The 19,469-nt window shown below is 41.8% G+C and overlaps 1 protein-coding gene across 1 annotated transcript in view; it reads left to right on the plus strand.

Annotated features, from left to right (window-relative positions):
- PLCL2 (phospholipase C like 2) overlaps positions 1 to 18,744 on the plus strand; it is a 185,667-nt gene extending 166,923 nt beyond the window's left edge. The window contains exon 6 of the mRNA XM_081071617.1: positions 16,870 to 18,744. Within this exon, the coding sequence (XP_080927743.1) occupies positions 16,870 to 17,049 (180 nt within the window). The 3' untranslated portion in view covers positions 17,050 to 18,744. The remainder of the gene's footprint in view (positions 1 to 16,869) is intronic.
- Positions 18,745 to 19,469: the final 725 nt, after the last annotated feature.

Raw genomic sequence — 19,469 nt, forward strand, 5'->3', positions numbered from 1 at the left:
AAATGTTCCATGTGCACTTGAGAAGAACGTGTATTCTGCAGCATTGGGGTGAAATGCTCTGAAAATATCAATTAAATCCAACTGCTCCAAAGTATCATTTAAGGCTGTTGTTTCCATATTGATTTTCTGTCTGGAGGACCTGTCCCTTGTTGTCAGAGGTGTGTTGAAGTCCCCTACTATGATAGTGTTGCTGTTGATCTCTGTCTTTATGTCCATCAGTACCTGTTTTATATATTTAGGTGCTCCTATGTTAGGTGCATAGATGTTTACTAGGATTATGTCCTCTTGTTGGATCGATCCCTTTATTATTATATAGTGCCCATCTTTGTCTTTTAATACGTTCTTCATTTTAAAGTCTATTTTGTCAGATATGTATTGCAACTCCAGCTTTTTTCTCGCTTCCATTTGCATGAAATATCTTAACTCCAACCCTTCACTTTCAGCCTGTGTGTGTCTTTTGATCTGAGGTGAGTCTCTTGTATACAGCATATACAAGGGTCTTGCTTCCTTATCCACTCAGCCACCCTATGTCTCTTGATTGGAGCATTTAATCCGTTTACATTTAAAGTGATTATTGATAGGTACATAGTTATTGCCATTTTAAAATTTGTAGTAGATTGTTTTCATCTTTCTTCTGTTTACAGAAGTCCTTTTAGTATTTCTTGCAATGCTGGCTTGGTTGTAATAAATTCTTTCAGTTTGTTCTTTTCTGGGAAGCTCTTTATCTCTCCATCAACTTTAAATTATAGCCTTGCTGGATAAAGCAATCTAGGTTGTAGGCCTTTGTGTTCCATCACTTTGAGTATCTCCTGCCATTCCTTCCTGGCCTTCAATGTTTCTGTAGAAAAGTCATTTGATAGTCTTATGGGAGTTCCCTTGTATGTAACCTTCTGCCTTCCTCTTGCTGCTTTTAAGAGTCTCTCTTTGTCTTTAAGCTTTGCCATTTTAACTATAATGTGTCTTGGTGTGGGCCTGTTTGGGTTTATCCTGGTTGGAACTCTCTGCACTTCCTGGGCTTGTATGTTGGTTTCCTTCATCAGGTTAGGGAAGTTTTCGGACATTATTACCTCAAATATGTTCTCAATCCCTTGTTTCCTCTCTTCACCTTCTGGTATTCCTATGATGCGCATGTTGTTGCGCTTGATGTTATCCCAGAGGTCTCTTAAACCATCTTCATTGTTTTTTATTCTTTTTTCTTTCTGTTGTTCAGTTTGAGTGATCTCTACTAACTTGTTTTCTAAGTCGCTGATTCGATCCTCTGCTTCATCTAACCTGCTGGTCATTCCTTCAAGTGAGTTCTTAATTTCGGTAATTGTGTTCTTTAGTTCTAGCTGGTTGTTCGTTAAGATTTCTACATCCTTTTTTAGTTCTAACTGGTTGTTCTTTATGATTTCTATATCCTTCATGTCTTCTCTAAGCTCCTTAAACATTCTTGTCACCAGTGTTCTGAACTCTGTCTGAAAGGTCGGTTACCTCTGCTTCATTTGGTTCCAGTTGTGGAGGTTTCTTCTGTTCTTTTATCTGGGACATGTTTCTTTGTCTCCCCATTCTGACTGACTCTCTGTGTTTGCTTTGATGTATTAGGAAGATCCCCTAGAGCTCTTAGTTCTTGCTGGGTTATCTTATGTAGTATGTGTCCTTTATATTTGACTTGGACTACTTCGTTCTTCTCCTCTGCATGTGCTCCACAGGTGGCTCGTGTGTTTAGTATAGTGTCCTATTCAAGAAGAACTTTAATTGTTTTTTGCTTGTGAGTAGGTGGGTTTAACTCCTGGGCCGTCTAGTTGTGAGACTTGGCTCTGCCCACCGCAGGGTGTTCTGCTGGGTGAGGGTTGGCCACTTAAATGAGGTTTGGCCTCTATGGGCTCTTGTGCCTTCAGAGAATTCCCTCTGGGTGTGTGACTTGTAGTCGGTAGTACTCTGGTTTGATCTAGAGTTGGCTTCTGGATATGTTGAATCTTGTGCCTCTTAAGCTGGGCCCTGATAGGGCAGTTTCAGCACAAATCAAGTTACCAAGTACAACAACAACAACAACAAAGAAAACAAATCAAGTACATTCACATGTAAAATACAACCAACAATCCCCACTCAACGTAGGCAAAGATATCAAAGAAATAAAGACAGAACAAAGCAAATCACAACAAGCAGAAAAAGAAAAAAGAAAAAAAAAACACCAAGCAAAGCAAAACAGGAAGCAGCACCAGTCTTGGCTTAAGCCCACCAAGTAATCTCCAGGTTGTCCTCCACTGTGCCAAAGAGTTCCCTGCCTATTGTGCAGGCAGCGATGGTCACCTGGTCCCCAGAGTGAATTTGGGACTGTAGATTTAAATGCGAGGGGCTGAGGGGTCTGGATGACAGTTTTCAGAGAGACTGTGCAGTTTCTGTCCTTTCCTGCACAAATGCACGCTGAGAGTAGCTCCACCAGCCCTGTGCCCAGTACTCTTGAATTTTAGGGCCCTCCTTCCGTGGGTGTGTGGGAGGGGGCAGGCGGGAGATCTCTAAGCTGCTGAAAGCTGGGAGCTGCGTCTGCCGTTTACTGCTGAACTCAGGGAGTGCTTCCACGGTTGCCCTTGCCCGGCCCCAGGCCAGCCAGAGGCTGGTCTTCTCTCTCCCAGGCCAGCCACGTCACACTCCTCCCGCAGGCCCGAAAAGGTGGTGGCTGGGGGTGTGGGAGTCTCCTCTCTCCTCGTCCAGCGAAAATCCCCTCCTCCCAGCCTCTTCCGAAGGTCAGAGCTGGCTGCCAATCTTCCCAGCGCCTGAGCACAGACGCCCCTCTGTAATCTGACACTACTCCTCAGTTCAGGGGTCAGTTTAAGTCTCTGGAAGGGCAGGGGGAAGATTCGCAAAGTGGGGTAAGGGGCCCAGGTGTGGCGTCTGAGTTCTTTGTCTGCCCTAGGGCCCACGAGCTGCCCGCCCCAGCGGGAGCGATCAGCTGTGGGACGCAGGGAAAGAGCCCACCTCCTGGACTGTGTGCTCTCCGCTGCACCCTGGGCTCCCGTGGGACTCTAGAGCCCCGGGTGCTGCCTGCCGCTGCTGCTGTGGGCACGCTGCAGGGCCGCGGCTCTACCATGGGGGTGGGGAGAGTGCGGTGCGTTTCCTCTTGCCCTCCTCGCTCCTCCCCCGCTCGCCCAGCTAGCGCACCCCAAAGCAAACCTTCCATGAGTCTCCGCTCCGTCCTGGGCGCCGCGTGGCGGTCGCCGTCTGGCCTGGGCTCCGCCGTGGAGGGGGGGCACGTTTCCGCTTCGCGCCCCTCTCTCCTCCCCCGCTTGCCCAACTAGCGCACCCCAAAGCAAACCTTCCACGAGTCTGCGCTCCGTCCTGGGTGCCGCGCGGTGGTCACTATCCGGCTTTCGCCATCTGGCCTGGGCTCCGCCGTGGGGGGCAACGTGTTTCCACTTCGCTATCCTGCCTCCTCCCCTGCTCGCAATCAGCATGCACCTTCAAGTAATTCCTCCACGAGTCTCCCCGCTGGAGTCTCCCGTGGGCGCCGGCTCTGCACTTCGCCACTGGGAGCAGGTTGCTGACTCTGGGTTGATGGGGTCCCTTCAATGCAAATTTCTTTGCAGTCTCTCACACCAACAGGAGATTTTCACTGGTGTTTTCCAGTAATTCTTCTTTGTCTTCTCTCTCTCCAGATGTTGGAATTGTCGATAGACAAAGTACTTGAGTGCATACAAATAGAGCTGCAAACACTGCTCACATTTATTTTCACTTGCTTTGGGGATCCTACCTAGCTAAGTTGTAATAAGAACTAGAATTTCTCTTAAATCACCAACTATCCCATCATTTTGATCCAGTTTTTATGAATCTTGTTTTGTTCAGTTTTTTAACTTTAAGAATTGCTTTAAAATACAGAGATGAACAATGAAGAAACGGCAGCCATGATTACCACACCCAAAATGACCCACTATTAACATCTTGGCATGCTTGTTTCCCATCATTTTTATCTATGAAGAAAAGTCATTCGTTTGTTTTTGTAAATGTGTCTTCATTATGAAGTTTTATTTTAATATGGAAAAGATAAAAGTTTTAAAATGACCTCAGATCCTCCTTCTGAGAAATAATTATTATTAAATGTAGGTGGCTTTACACCAGGAACCTTTTTGTATGTGTGCATATGCATGGATGGATGGATGGATGGAGATGCATTTCATTAATTCTGAGTCATACTTTTTTCCCTATTTTTGACATCTTTGAAATTGGTACATGCTATACTAGGGTAGTCCATGGCATCTTTTCATTGTATGCTAGTTAAATTGGCAGTGATGGTTCTCTCTTAGAGGTATACAAAATAGTGGCACATCTCACAAGCACTGGTGTCTCAGATATTATAAAATAAGGTACGTCACTAGAAAAATTCTACCATAATTGCTCTTTTTAATTTTTTAAAAAGGTACTAAGTTTTGCTTAATTTAACAGAAGTAAACCATACAGAAGCTAAATAAATTGCTGGACAATTTTTACTGTGAGAGGTAATTTCCTATAAATCCCTCTAAGGTTAAGAAAAGAGATTATGAAAAATGGGAAAAACTCACCTTGTTGGGTTTGTTTTTCAAAGCTGCGCATTTCAGTTATAAGCTTTGTGGGTTGACCTCCTGCTATGAAAGATGAGACTATTAACACTGTCTAATATATCTAGGTAGGCAGTTAGGAATAGCGCTATTTTTCCGTTGTCCATGTTTAAATATGCCCATTTGGTCCCAAGACTAATTCCCATGTTGCTTGGTAAAAGTTCAATATTTAAATTGGTTTACTGTTACCACCAATCCAAGAAGTCAGCCATGCTTTTCTGTAGCTTCAGGGAATGGCAGAGAGAAGAGAGAAATCTCAGCTGGGGTTATAGACAGCCTTTGTTTGGATACTTGGACCCTGCTTGCTCAGTTTGCAAATCTCCTGTTCTAGGATTTTTGCTGCATAATTGGGGAAAGGGTGTAATCCATTCCCACAGGCATCTGATTGTCTCTTTAATTCAGAAGCCAGTTCTTAAGACCTTATTCCCATTAGATAGCATCATTCTCTTTTTTGTGGTCAGCTTTATTGAAGCATAAGTTATATAAAATGAAATTCACCAAGTTTAACTGCACAATTCATTGAAATTTGACAAATGTATATAATTAGGCCACCCCACCATGATAGAGCCTTCCCATCACCCTCAAAAATTTTCGTGCCACTTTGTAGTGGACAATCCCACCTTGTCAACCACTGACCTGAGGCCTGTCTCTGTAGTTGCACCTGTTCCAGAATGTCACGTAAATGGAATTCTGTAGTACGCAGTCGTTGTACCTGGCATCTTTCATTGACCAGACTGCTTATGAAATGCATCCCACCCTCTGTCCCATCATGTCTCCCACTCCATCAAATAGCAGTAAAACGAAGACACTCAGTTCTGTTCTCCCCCATTTGGTTGGCTGTTAGAATTTTCAGGATGTTTATGTTTATTCACAGGATGTGAATTCTGTGACTTTTAGAAGTTTATTGAATTATACCCTTTTCGTTGGTTGCTGCTTATGGTTTTTTGTTTGTTTGTTGCTAATTTTACCCTTTTTTGTTCATTTTATCGGGCATGTAGGAGGGAAATTCTATAATGCATTTTCAACCCACCAGCTTAATCAAGATGTTCTTCTCCCTTGATTTTCCATTTGCTAAAATAGTCACTGCACTGGTGATAATTTTCAGTTTCTATTTAGTACCATTTCTAAAATGGTAGCATCTCATAGTAGACGTATAGAATTTGCCTGTAATTTCACCTCTTCCCACTGGTTCCAGCAATAGCCTCAAGCACTGTGGAATTATTCTAGTCCCTGTTCTCCGACACCCCTTCACATACCTGGGGAACAATTGTGCCTTCCCTCAGACTTCCCTGACTCAGGTCAGACCTGCTCAGTCCCTTCTGCAGAGGCTGGAATGAGGTGGCTTCTGGTCCCTGAGCCTTTTGAAGGCTTTAGTGTATCAGTGTCTTTTATAAGATGGAGTGACCAGAATTATCCCCATACCTGAGAAGCAGGATGGGCTCCTCTCAGAGGGAGACTCGTCGGTATGACTTTGTGTGTAGTCTGGAAATTATCTTGCTGTTAATATAGACCAAAATGATGTTGGATTTTATAGCACCTGGGTTCATATCATGGACTTAATGCAAGATGGTTTCCAGACGAGTTGTTACCAAGCCAGCTCTCTGCATCCTGTCACTCCACCCTCAGAAATAAGACTATGAACGAAGCCCTGAAAGTAATTAGAGGTTTGTTCTCTTTGGGAACACAAGACTTCTGCCAAAGATAAATAATTAAGCCAGACAGATTTTGCACCTGGTAAGACACTTAATCTTGATGTCATTTATTTTTACCTGAGGTGCAGTGCTTACCTTAAAGACCTGAAGACTACCATTTGATTCCTCTCCAAAAATTACATTGGTAGTCTGTGTGTAACTCCTTTTCTTTATAGATGCTAATGTCCTTTAGTTATTTTCTGTATCATAGGTGATGTATTCTGTTGCCTGTTTTTCTGAAAAGCTATAATTGCCTGAAAGCAGTTTATTCAGTGTGTGAAAACACCTCAGATGGCTCAGAAAATCAAACTACAATAGTGTTTGTCGTTAGGCAGGCGTACTTCCTGGTCCATGTGAAACACAGTGAAACTTCAGACATTTGGATCCCACGACTGTGGAATTTGTGATTACTCAGCTAACGTCTGATTATGCCAACGTGTACTGAAAAGATGACTGACTAGGATGAAGGAAGTGCTTGTGCGTGCGTGCGCCGTTTCTACCAGCGTTTGCGGGAGCATTGACGCTTGTGGTCCTGGCTCTGCTCCCCTCTCAGGGTCTGCTCCCCACTTCCTCTCTCTGTGCAGCTGGGCCACACTCCCCTCCTCTCTGACCCTCTCTGGGCCCTCTGCCTGGAACCCATGCTTGACTCCTACCTTCTGTGATTTGGTCGTGGCTCACTTCCACTGTTTGGACACTCCAGTGGCTGCTCCTGAAACCCCCACCCCACTTCTGCCACCAGAACCGCCACCTCTGTGCCAAGAGAGGCCCGTCTCGCACTGCAGGGCCTGGCACTCACTGCCAGGGTGACAACTAGTCCTTCCTATGGGCGGGTCTGTAATACGGAGGGTGTAGTCACAGTCGGAACTTAGAAAGCTTTTCCATATGGAAACCACACTATTGGACAGCGGGGAGGCCCCAAAGCCATCATTTGGTGGAGTCCTGGAGTCACGTGTGGAAGGCAGTGCTCCCCACAGCCTTGGCCCACGGAAAGCCTCCCCTGTGCTTCTGCCAAGGCCGGCTCAGACCCCACACCTCCTCCTTGGTGCTGCCCGGGAGCCCCACACTCTCCAGCCTTGTGAGTGAAACATATAATGGCTTCTGAGGAGAAAGGGATTCGTTCTGAATTTAAGTTGAATTGAATCTTATATTTAAAATTTTGAATGATTAACTTTTGTACAAACCTTTGAACACAACCACTGTTAAATTGGGGAATAACTGTGATGAAATAGATGTGATGAAATAGCCAAAATATTGGCAAAGAAAGCGGGGGAGGGTGGAGAATCCAGGCCTCAGGATGGTCTTTGGATCGGCCCCACCATCTGTTCAGAATCAAGACATTGGGTCCTACAACTCGATGTCTCTTCGGATTAAGAGAAAAACCAAGGGTTAGGAGCCATGTTCACTGCTCTTTTCACACTCGCACAGAACCCTCATCCACCTGGTCAGCACACCCTGAACCCTTTGGGGCGGAAGGCAGGGGAGAGGCAAGGCAGTATTTCATAAGCATTCAGTGAGCAGTTTCTTTACAACTCATATTCCACTTCCTTCAAACGTTTGAATGAACAAAAGGGGAAGCCAAAAGGGTAGGAAAAATCATGTGTAGGAGAAAAGCATGTGCCACCATTCCCCGTTGCTCTGGTTTTGGGTGCTGAGGAGCAGGGAATCTTTTTTGAAGTGTAAGGTTTATTGAGACTTCAGTGGGAACAAGGCCTGACCACACTAGGCAGCCTTCCCTACCTCTGATGGATATGCTGTAGTCTTTGCCAGCCACTCAAGACTGCTGGAGGGGGAGCCGGCAAGAGTGTAATGAGTGGCAATTTAGAACCAGTAGCCGAGATTCCCATAGGCCCTTTATTCTGTTGTTCATTCCTTCCCCATTCAACAAATGCGAATTGGAAATCTATATTTCTGTTCCTGTATTCAATTACAGGAAGAGTGAGCTGTCTGCACAGTTGGTGATATGCTGAGGGCGTTAAAAATGTGGTGGGCGTTCCACTTTGCTTGCTTTCAAGTGTCACCTATAAGAAAACAAAACACACAGAAAGTTGTGTTTGTTTGTGTCATTTGCTTAGACTCTGCCTTGGGCGAGACCCTTAATCTAGCTAAACTCAGTATCCTCATCTGTAAAATGTGGATGTTAATCCCACCTCTCTCTCAGAATTAAGAAACTTTCATGACATAATCTTTGTAAAGGCCTTAAATACAGTGCCTGGCGCACAGTAGTCAATAAATGGTAACTATTGTTGCCAGAAGGCTTTGCTGATATACATTCCTACACGTCTAACTTTTTGACATATTTGTAGCCTCTGTGGTTTCAAATTTAGGACCGTAATTACATTTGCAGCCCTTCTGTGCCAATTTGAATTGTGCTTGTAAGAAATACAACGTATTTAATAGTTTCCATAGCACTCTAAAGGAGGCTTGTGCATTTGCCCTGTGATTCTGAATACTTGTTAAACACAAGCTTGAAATGTATTCAGTTTCTATATGAGTCTCGTATCACCCAAAGCAGTGACTAACCACAAAATATTTACTAAAAGATACTAAGTCTGTGACCACCTACTATTAACATTCTAGATAAAGCCTTTTGCTTCCTGGGCATGAAATGTATTAGGGTTTTGCAGGTTTGATTCTCTGGGTTTGGTTTCAGAAGACGCTCAGGTGAGAGACAGCAGAGGAATCCTAGACCATGTGCCGTCATCTCAGAGTGACGCTGAGGGGACCTGAGGCTCCTTAGCAACTTTCAGGGTGACAGGACAGATAAGGACACTTACACATCAAATTGCTAAGCAAGGGTCCAGCATGTGGGTTGGTGTTAGGCTTACTCAGGGTGGCATTCTGTCTTCCTGCTGGGCCGTGGTGCTCTCTAGGTGTCTCCCCCCCTTTCTTTATCCCAGTGTCAGTCTCATCTCTTAGGGGAACAGAAACTATCAGTAAAGGTGCCTAAAATCTGCCGTGCCTCTCCATGCTCCTGCGTGGATAAGGAAGCGAGAAGGAGGCATCCTAATCCATGCCATCCATGTGAACCTTCTTGGGTTGGGGCTTTGGACCCCAGAATAACCCCAAAGTCAGTGTGGGCCCCAGACATGCTAAAGGACAAACCAGACACTGATAACTTACATTCCTATTTGCATTACAACAAAAGATAGTTGACTACTTTTGTGCCTTCTTCAGACTCCTCAATGGTATGAGTGTATTCTTCTTTCTCTTCCCTCCCACTGCATGCATTTGGGAAACAAGTGTTTGCTGGTCCCCAGGGAGGCGCAAGTGGCCACCTCTGCTCTCCCTAGCTGTCAGCCATGTAGCCATGGCACAGGAGGGTGGCAGAAACTGGGGTCTTTGTGGCCACACTGGATCGCTCACCTCAGAAGTAAGGCAACTCCAGTTTTCTCTAACAGTTTGACAAAAAGCCCTTGAAAAGTTAACTACAATGTAGAGTCCCTATTGTTTTAGTTCTTGTAGAGTCCCTATTGTTTTAGTTCTAGGTCTAAATAAAAGCCCTGAATTGTGATTGTTAGTTTTGGATTCAAAAGCTGTGTAGCACACCAACAGATGTGCCTTGAAACATTTTTAATATGTTAAAAACTAGGACCTCTTTTGTGGTCAGACAGGAAGTTGGGCAATTGGCCAAGTATTGTATATGGTTAGGGCGCTGGCTGTGGCGTTTGGCATCTGCCATCGTTCCTTTCCTGGCTGATCCAATCCCAGGTAAGCCACAGGCAGAGCCAGAAGGAACACAGTCCTGCCAGACTCAGCAAGAGCCGCTGGGATCCAGCCTTACCCTCAGCTACGTCTTTTAAAGATTATTTTCTAAAACTTCCTGAGAACCTTAACTATTTTGACCTAAGGTTGTTATACATCTTTCCAGATGAAAACCAAATAGAATAAATTGTAAAATTCATGATGGAATATGTAAACCCAAATTAGGTTTTGAGTTTCTTACCTGAAAACACTGCAAAGCCAGTTTCGTAGGCGTCTTCCAAACCAGAAGGCCCCGTGTCCGTGTGCAACGGTGCTTTAAATAGCCATTGCTCTTTTGAAGCAATGCGATGTGAACACATTACCTCTTTCAGAAATGTTCTTTACTCACATTAGATGCCATAATTCTGAGACCTATCAGACATGTAGTTTTAAATGCATAGAATGAAACAAAAATGATGTCGATGAAATTCCCCAGACCCACATCTATCTAGCACCTGTACAGCTCCTTTGTGCCTCACCTAGATAGTGGCCAAAGGCCTGGTCTGTTCAAGGTGCCATAATGCCTTGTCTGAACTTGAGCAATATGAGCTTCAACAGATAAAGAACTCCGTTACTACATTCATTATCCTACACCATCTGGGGATTTTTGTTATGTACCGTCATCCTGTGGTAGGTCTATATATGCTCACGTGGAAAGATTACCAAGACATGGTTTTTGGTGGGGGGAAAGAAAAGGAAACTGAAACATAATATATTATGTTTGCTTGATTCCACTGATGTAAACATAAAATAAAATACCTAATGTAATATAGATAAATGCAGAGGAAAAGGTAAACCACCTTGTTTGGGAGGCAGCTGTGAAGGTTAAAGAGACTTACACATTTTACTCTAATTATATTCATTCAACATGTTTACTGAGCCCAGATGCGTGCCTAGTGCTGTTCTCGGCCTGACAGCTCAGCAGTGACCTGCGGACATAAAAGTCCCTGCCCTCGTGGAGCTCACGTGTAGTGGGTGAGACAGACAATAAACAAGGCAGTGGAGTATGTCTGATGGTAATACGCGTTACGGAGAAAGCAAGGCAGGGAAGGGCTAAGGAGACTTGTGAGCAGGAGGTGGGAATTCTAATTTTAGAAAGGTTCTCAGGGAGAGAGCATCACTGAGATGGGAGCTGAGAGAGTGAGCTGTGTGCGTTCCTGAGCAAGCGCCTCCCCTGCACCGGGAATGGTGAGGGCACAGACCTTGAGATTGGGCCACAGAGGACCTGCTGTGCTGGAGGAATATGTTAGCGTACCAGAGGCTGTGTGACCAAGGCAGGGCAATGAGGGCATGAGCACAGCTCGGGGGCAGGTCAGGTAGGGCTGTGGGAAAGGACTTTGACTCCTTTCGGGGTTACATGAGGAGCCATGGAGGGGGAGGCTTGTTCTGACGGTGTTTTAATTAGATCTCTCTGGCTGTCGTTGAGAAGGGAAAAGCAGGACAACCAGTTGGAAAGGGACTGTCATAAACCCAGAGAAAAGTGACGGTGGCTTAGGATGCACTGGATTGAAGGTGGTAAGAAGTGGTGAGAACGTGTGTGTGTGTGTGTGTGTGTGTGTATTTTTTATTTTTTTAAAGATAGAGCCAATAGGGGCTGCTGACAGGAGGAATGGGGGATGCAAGAAAAGGAGAGGAGTCAAAGATCTAGGGTATTTGGCCTGAGTCACTGCAAGAACAGAGTTGTCTTAATCTAGGAAGAGCTGATTATTGAGGGAGTGGTAGGATATCAGGAACTCAGTTTTGGACGTGTCAAGTCCAGGAGGGACATGCCAAGTAGGCATTTTGAATAATGACCCACTAATTTTTATGAATAAAAAATATTGGCACAGAAACCAATGGACGTGAAAACCAGAAATTAATAGAGAAAAATCAACAAAGCCTGAAGCCAGCTCTTTGAAAAGATCAATAAGACACTAGGTAAGCTAACTGAGGGGTGGGGGCGGCGCAGGGAGGAAGGGGTGAGGAAGAGAGAAGACACACATTACTAACATCAGAGAGGAAAAGGAACAACACTGCAGATCCAATGGACTTTAGAAGGATAACTATGAAATATGATGAACTATACTCCATGCCTATACATTTGATAACCTAGATTAAATGGACCAATTTTTTGAAAGGCACAATCTGCCAAAACTCACAAGAAGAAATAGACAATCTGAATAAGCCTATCTCTATTAAAGAAATTGAGTCAATACTTACTAACCTTTAAGAACAGACAGCACCGGTTCAGATCGGTTCACTGGTGAATTCTATCAAACATTTAAGGAAACAATTATACCACTTTTCTACAATCTCTTCCAGAAAACAGAAGCCGAGGGAATACTTCCTAATGCATTCTACATGGCCAGCATTAATTATCCTATTTACCAGAACCAGACAAAGACATTACAAGAAAATTGTAGACCAATACCACTCATGAACACAGATGCAAAAATCCTCAAGAAAATATTAACAAGTAGAATCCAACAATCTGTAAAAAGAATTATACACCGTGACCAAATAAGATTTATACTAGATATGAAATGTTGGTTCAACAATCAAAAACCAATTAGTGTAATCCATCAATAGCCTAAAGAAGAAAAATCACATGATCATCCCAATAAATGGGGGTGGGGGAAGCACTTGACAAAATCCAACACTTATTTATGATAAAAACTCAGCAAACTAGAAGTTTGCCAGCTTGATAAAGGACATCTTCAAAAAACCTATAACTAGCATCATACTTAGTGGTGAGAAAGTCAAAGCTTTCTCAATAAGATCTGGAGCAAGGCAAAGATGTTTCCTGACACCACTGCTTTTCAACATTGAAGTAGAAGTCCAAGCTAATGCAATAAGACAAGCATGGGAAACAAAAAATATACTGACTGGGAAGGAAGAAATAAAACTGTCTTTGTATACAGATGACATCATCATCTGTAGGAATTCCAAAAGAATTGACCAAAAAAACCTCCTGGAACTAATGCAGCAAGGCTGCAGGATCCAAGGTGAATGTGTAAAAGTCAATCCCTTTCCTATATACCAGTAATGAACAAGGGGAATTTGAAATTAAACACACAATACCATGTATATAAGCACCCCCCAAAAATAAATGCTTAGATAGAAATCTAACAAAATATGTATGACCTATATAAGGAAAACTACAGAACTCTTTGAAATATATCAGAGAAATATATTTTCTTGGAAATATATCAAAGGAAAAAATGAATAAATGGAGTCACATCTCCTGTTCATCGATAGAAAGACTGAATATTTTCAAGACGTCATTTCTTTCCAGCTTGATCTGGAGTCAGTGCAATCCAAGAAAAAAATACCAGCAAAGTATTTTTGTAGATATTGACAAACTTATTCCAAAGTTTATATGGAATGCAAAAGACCTCGTACTGCCAACACAATACTGAAGGAGAAGAACAAAGTCAGCGGAATGACACTACTAACTTCAAGACTTACTGTAAAGCTGTAGTAATCATCAAGAGAGTGTGATACTGGTGAAAGAATAAACAATTAGATTATGGAACAATACAGAGCCCAGAAATATATATATATATGCACATGTACATGTACATGTATATGTATATGGTTGGTGCAAAAAAGTATAATTGTGGTTTTTGCAATTATTTTCAACTTTTTAAACTGCAATTACTTTTGCACCAATCTAATATATATGTATATATACATGGTCAACCGATCTTGGACAAAGGAGAAAAGGCCTTACAATGGAGCAAAGAGTCTTTTCATCAAATAGAGCTGGAGCAACTGGACATCTGCATGCAAAAAAAAAAAAAAAAAGAATCTAGAAACAGACCTTACACCCTTCGTAAAAAATTAAATCAAAACAGATCTAAATGTAAATTTTTACATTTAGATCTGTTTGGGTAAAAATTACATTTACCTAAATGTAAAACACAAAACTATGTAACTCCTAGAAGATAACTGGAGAAAACCTAGATGACCTCGTGTAGGGCAATTACTTCTTAGATATAATACCAAAGGCATGATCCATGAAAGAAAGAATTTATAAGCTGGACTTCATTAAAATTGAAAATGTTTGCTCTGCAAAAGACAAGTCAAGAGAATAAGAAGACAAGCCACAGACAAGCAAAGATGTGTCTTTGCAAAAGACACATCAGATAAAGGACTGTTAATCTAAAATACATAAAGAGCCCTTAAAACTCAACAATAAGAAAACGAACAATCCAATTTTAAAAATGGGCAAAATACCTAAGCAGACACCTCACCAAAGATGATATACAGATGTCAAATAAGTATATGAATTAAAACAAAAATGAGATACCACTTCATACCTATTAGAATGACCAAAGTCTAAAACACTGACAAAACCAAATACTGGTGAGGATGCGGAGCAACAGGAATTCTCACTCATTGCTGGTGGGAATGCAAAATGGTACCACCACTTTGGAATATAGTTTGGCAGATTCTTACAAAACTAAATATACTCTCATCATGCGATACTTCAATCATGCTTCTTTTTACATCTACCAAAATGAATCGAAAACTATGTCCACACAGAAACTTGTACATGGATGTTTAGAGCAGCTTTATTCATAATTACCAAAACCTGGATGTAACCGTGATGTCCTTCAGCTGGTGAATGGATAAACTGTGGTACATGCATTCTGTGGCATATTACTCAGCACTGAAAAGAAATGAGCTATCAAGCCATAGAAGACATGGAGGAAAGTTAAGTGCATATTGCTAAGTGAAAGAAGCCAATCTGAAAAGGCTTTATGTACACTGTATAAATTCAGCTATATGACATTATGGCTAAACTATTGATTCAGTCAGTAGACCAGCGGTTGCCAGGGATTATGAGGAAAGGAGAGGTGGATGGGTGGAGCACAGAGGATTTTTAGGGCAGTGTAACTATTCTGTGTGGTGCTGTGATGGTGGGTACATTTGTCCAAACGCATAGAATGTACAACACCAAGAGTGAACCCCAATGTAAAGTATGGACTTCGGGTGGTAATGGTGTGACAGTGTAGATTAATCATTTGTAACAAATGCGCCACTGTGGGGCAGCATGTCAGTAGTGGAGAAAGCTGTGCCTATGTGGGAACAGAGGGGAACGGGCACTCGACTTTCTGCTCAGTTTTACTGCACACCTAAAATTGCTCTACAAAAGAATGTTTGTTAATTAAAAATAATATTTGGAATTTTAAAGCACAAATGGACTATTAGTTATTAGTTATTTTGTAACTATCTAATTGTTACAATCTATTAACCATAAGTGTGTGTAGCAATCCTGCATGTGGACAAATAAACTCTTTAACAAGAAAGTATATTCCTGGAACAATATGCTGTATTTATCTACAAAGACCTTACTCCTTGTGCAATTTCAGTATCTGAGTTCAGTGACTAGTAACAATGAATAAAAACGAAGCTCCTTCAGTTAAACTAAGCAGTGGAATATCTATTTATAGTTACTAATTAAAGGTCTCTGTAAAGCAGGAAAATCATGAACAGTAGGTGGTACACAGCAAACCATTCTGTGGATTTGGGCCTCATAGTGGCTTAAATTGCATTGCATTTTGGTCTCACCAGCGGCTGAGATTTGATTATAGTCTGGTTGCCTGCAGAAGTAAGTCCTTACCTGTCACCCTTCACAGTGGCCCCAAGTTTTAGTTGTACAGGAGTACTTTAATGGGAACCCACATTGGGGGGCATTAAAAAAGAAAAACAGAAAGGGAGAAAGAAGCAATAGTATCAAGACTGTAAGTATAGCAAGGAAAAAGTCAAACTACAGAGCAATCAAGAGAATAACGGAATAAATTTAGAGCCTGAGAGAAGGGGGAAAAATAGTGAGCAAGGAGAATAAGAAAGAAGGAAAGGTAATAGTAAAACGAACTACTAATGGAAGGCACATTAAATATATGAAGAAAAAATGGTACAAAAACCAAAGTAGCAATATGGAAATTGACAACAATGGAGTACCACATCATCTCTAGTACCCAATATTCTTGAAATCATTGGCTGATATATGGATGGTTTCACTCCCCAGGGGACATTTTACAATGTCTGCAGACATTTTGCGGGGGTGCTACTAGTCTCTAGGGGGTGAAGGCCAGGAATGCTGCTAAATACCCTGAGATGCACATGACAGCCCCCCCACCCTCACCAAATTAGTGGTTGTTCAGGGCTGGGGATGGTGGAGGGGTGGGGGTGACTGTGACTCGACTCGTAGTACCACGGATATTTGTGGTGGTGGATTAGCTCTGTGTGTTGATTGCAATGGTGGTTAATGAATCTACACATGACCATAAAGTGACCCAGAGCTAGACACACACACTGTACCAGTGTCAGTTTCCTGGTTTGGACATTGTGCTATATAGATGTAAGTTGTAACCATTGGGGGAAATTTGGGAAAGAGTACACAAGACTTCTCTGTACTATGTTTGCATCCTTCTGTGAATTTATACTTATTTCAAAATAAAAAATTCAAGAAAAAGCAAGCCTTAAAAGGAAGAAAAACCACAATTGACCAATTAGTGGAAATTATAATTTTAACAGGAATGACACACACACAAACACACACACACACACACACCTCTATTCAGATTTATAAATGGAAAGGACTGTAAAGGCAAGATATTCTTAGAATATGGAATTGAAAACTGGGAAGACAAACTCATTTTTTGACCTGTTCGAATGCGGTGCCAATATAAAATATACATGCCCTCTTGGCAGAATCAAACTCATTTTTTGACCTGTTCGAATGCGGTGCCTATATAAAATATACATGCCCTCTTGGCAGAATCAAAGTATTTCTATTTCAGTGGAAGACCATATTGTCAAACTGTAACAATAAGTCATGGCATATCTAACATGTTTAATTGCATGTTTTGTTACAGGGACAAGCAGATCTTTTGAAATATGCTAAGAACGAGACTTTGGAGAACCTGAAACAAATTCATTATGCTGCTGTTTCGTGTGGACTGCATAAACCAGGCACAGAAAATGCCGACGTTCAGAAGACACGCCGGAGCCTGGAAGTTATACCTGAAAAAGAAAACGATGAAACTGGACAATGAGGGAGCTCCCTAGAAGTCATTATGGAGTTTATAACTCTAGGACCAATTGGAGTCACATGGAACATCTGCTTTGCACTCACTGATGAAAATAATATTTGGGATTTTAAAGCACAACTGGAATAGCTAATTACAGTCTATTAAAACTGTGAATGTATGTAGCAATCGGGCGTGTGAAGGCAAATAAACTCTTTAACAAGAAATTATATTCCTGGCCAAAGTATGCTATATTTGTGTACAAAGACATCATAACTCACTTTCAGTGTGATCAACAGACTATTCACTCTAGTTCCATTGAGAAAAGAAAAAAAAAAAGTTTTCCTAACTGAAAACACTTTCTTAAGATGAAAATGGATAATATTGTTAAATTAGTATTTATTGGAGAAAAATCTGGTCTACGCATTTTATGTATGTGTACTTGCCAGAGTCTCTGGGTTATAGATGATTTTGGTGGCATGCCTGCTGAGCCATAATTACTGAGGAGAATGTAAGTGGACAGATTCCCTGTATCTCTAGGGACCTTGGAGAGCCATTGAGTAGAAGGAGAACGTGCAATTGGACTGAAGCTTCTGGCTGAAGACACGCACTGGGTATATATACGATGTAAAACCAACCAATCTGGAAGCAACTCGTTGTAAATAGTTTTTCATTGTATGAAGTAGTGTTCACATTAAAAAGATGTTTTATGATATTTCTTCAATAGAAGTACATGCATTTAATGAATGTATAACTTAAAAGTTCTAGTTCAAGATACTTTACTCTTCAGAGTAGCCGTTTACTTGTTGAACAGTTTTGTCAAAATAAGTTGCTTGTCTGGCCTGACACTTTTGCTTTTAGTAAGGCGTCCACAACTCTACACAATGGCAGCTGACTGATGATAAAATGCAATGAGACACCTCTTTTCTCAATTCGCACTACAGTGAAATGTGCCTCACAAGAGTGCACGGATAGTAAGCCAAAGGCAGCTAGAGGGGCTGGAGCAGACGTAGCCTTCCTATGGCCTGCTGAGTTTTCAATCCAAGCTTTTATTTTCCAAATCAGTGAAACTTTGTGCAATTTTTGAAAAGATACCGAACACTGACGCCTAATTACTGCTCCTTTCAAACCAAAATTACTTCCAAATTTTGGAAAAGATGTCTAAATCTTCAACAACCCCTTTTTGATGTGTCCATTTTCTTTTTCAGTGATTCAAGCATATAAGCATGTAAATATGTGTAACCTTCAAGTTGGTATCTCATTAATTATTTCTTCAAAGTTAGGGAGGTGCTCAAGCTGATATATTTCATGTATTTCCACCCTAGCTCCTAAATACCCTCTTAAAAAACAATTCCTTTGCTCAGTTCTTGTCATGTGCATTCTAATGTGCTTAACGTAAGGTGTGCATATCCAGAGGCTCTTCCCTAGATGTAATTCCAGATAGAAAATTAAAGTTATCTGTTATTTGAGTAATAACAGATAGTGGTTCCCTGCACACCCCAGCTAACAACCAGCCAGTGGCTTAGGCCCTTAGCTCCGAAATGAACTCCACATGGGGAAAAAAGTGAATAGAAAATAGCAAAGTATTAAAAGGAGCTTTATAGGATGAGAAATAAGATAATATATAATTTAGATTATTGTCAGCATTTCTTGAACTTAACTGGCAACCAAATAGCAATATTTACTGGCAACCAAATAGCAATATTTAAAGTGTAAATCCAGAAATAAAAGAAAAACTTAAAATATAACAAAATTGGGAAAAATGGCTACATTTACAGTAATGGCAGATATTATCTCATATGTGATTTAAACGACTCTGAGAGCAAGGCACCTGGAATTGCTTGTTAGGGCGCACAGGCTCTGAATCAGTGAGTAAAAGTGAAGGAGTCTATGAGATCATTCCATCTGACACCTTTTCCAGATGCGAAAGTCGTAGACAAGAACGATATAAAGCCTTACCAAATGGCACAAGGTCCGTTAAGGGTCGTGTTGACGCTAGACCCAGCCCCAGGGTTTGCTCCACCTTTCCTCACTAAGAAATCAACCCTCTTTTGACCCATCTCTTCAAAGGAATAAGGCAACGGATGAAAAAAAAAAAAAAAAAAGCAGACACTTGTTGGGGATTACGTCCCAAAGTCGCAGTGTTTGTCCTGTTTGTTTACATCCTGCCCCATCCTTCATTTAAGATGACTCACATCAGTGGCACACACATTCATGGTTAATTGAGCTACATTCTTTTCTCTTTTCCCCATTCAGATGGAAACAAAACATTCATCAAAGGGGTTAGGGTCAAGATTGTGATTTATGACTTTGTACACAGTTTTCTTTTGGAAAGGAACAGCTGGCCCACTCTGCACTGTACCTGTGGAGGCCTTGTTAGAACCCCCACTGATTAAACCTAAAGGCTCCTGAGTTCGTAAGCTGTGACAGTAGGGTAACATGCTGGC

The sequence above is a fragment of the Rhinolophus hipposideros genome, assembly GCF_964194185.1.
Source record: "Rhinolophus hipposideros genome assembly, chromosome: 14".
Classification (NCBI taxonomy): Eukaryota; Metazoa; Chordata; class Mammalia; order Chiroptera; family Rhinolophidae; genus Rhinolophus; species Rhinolophus hipposideros.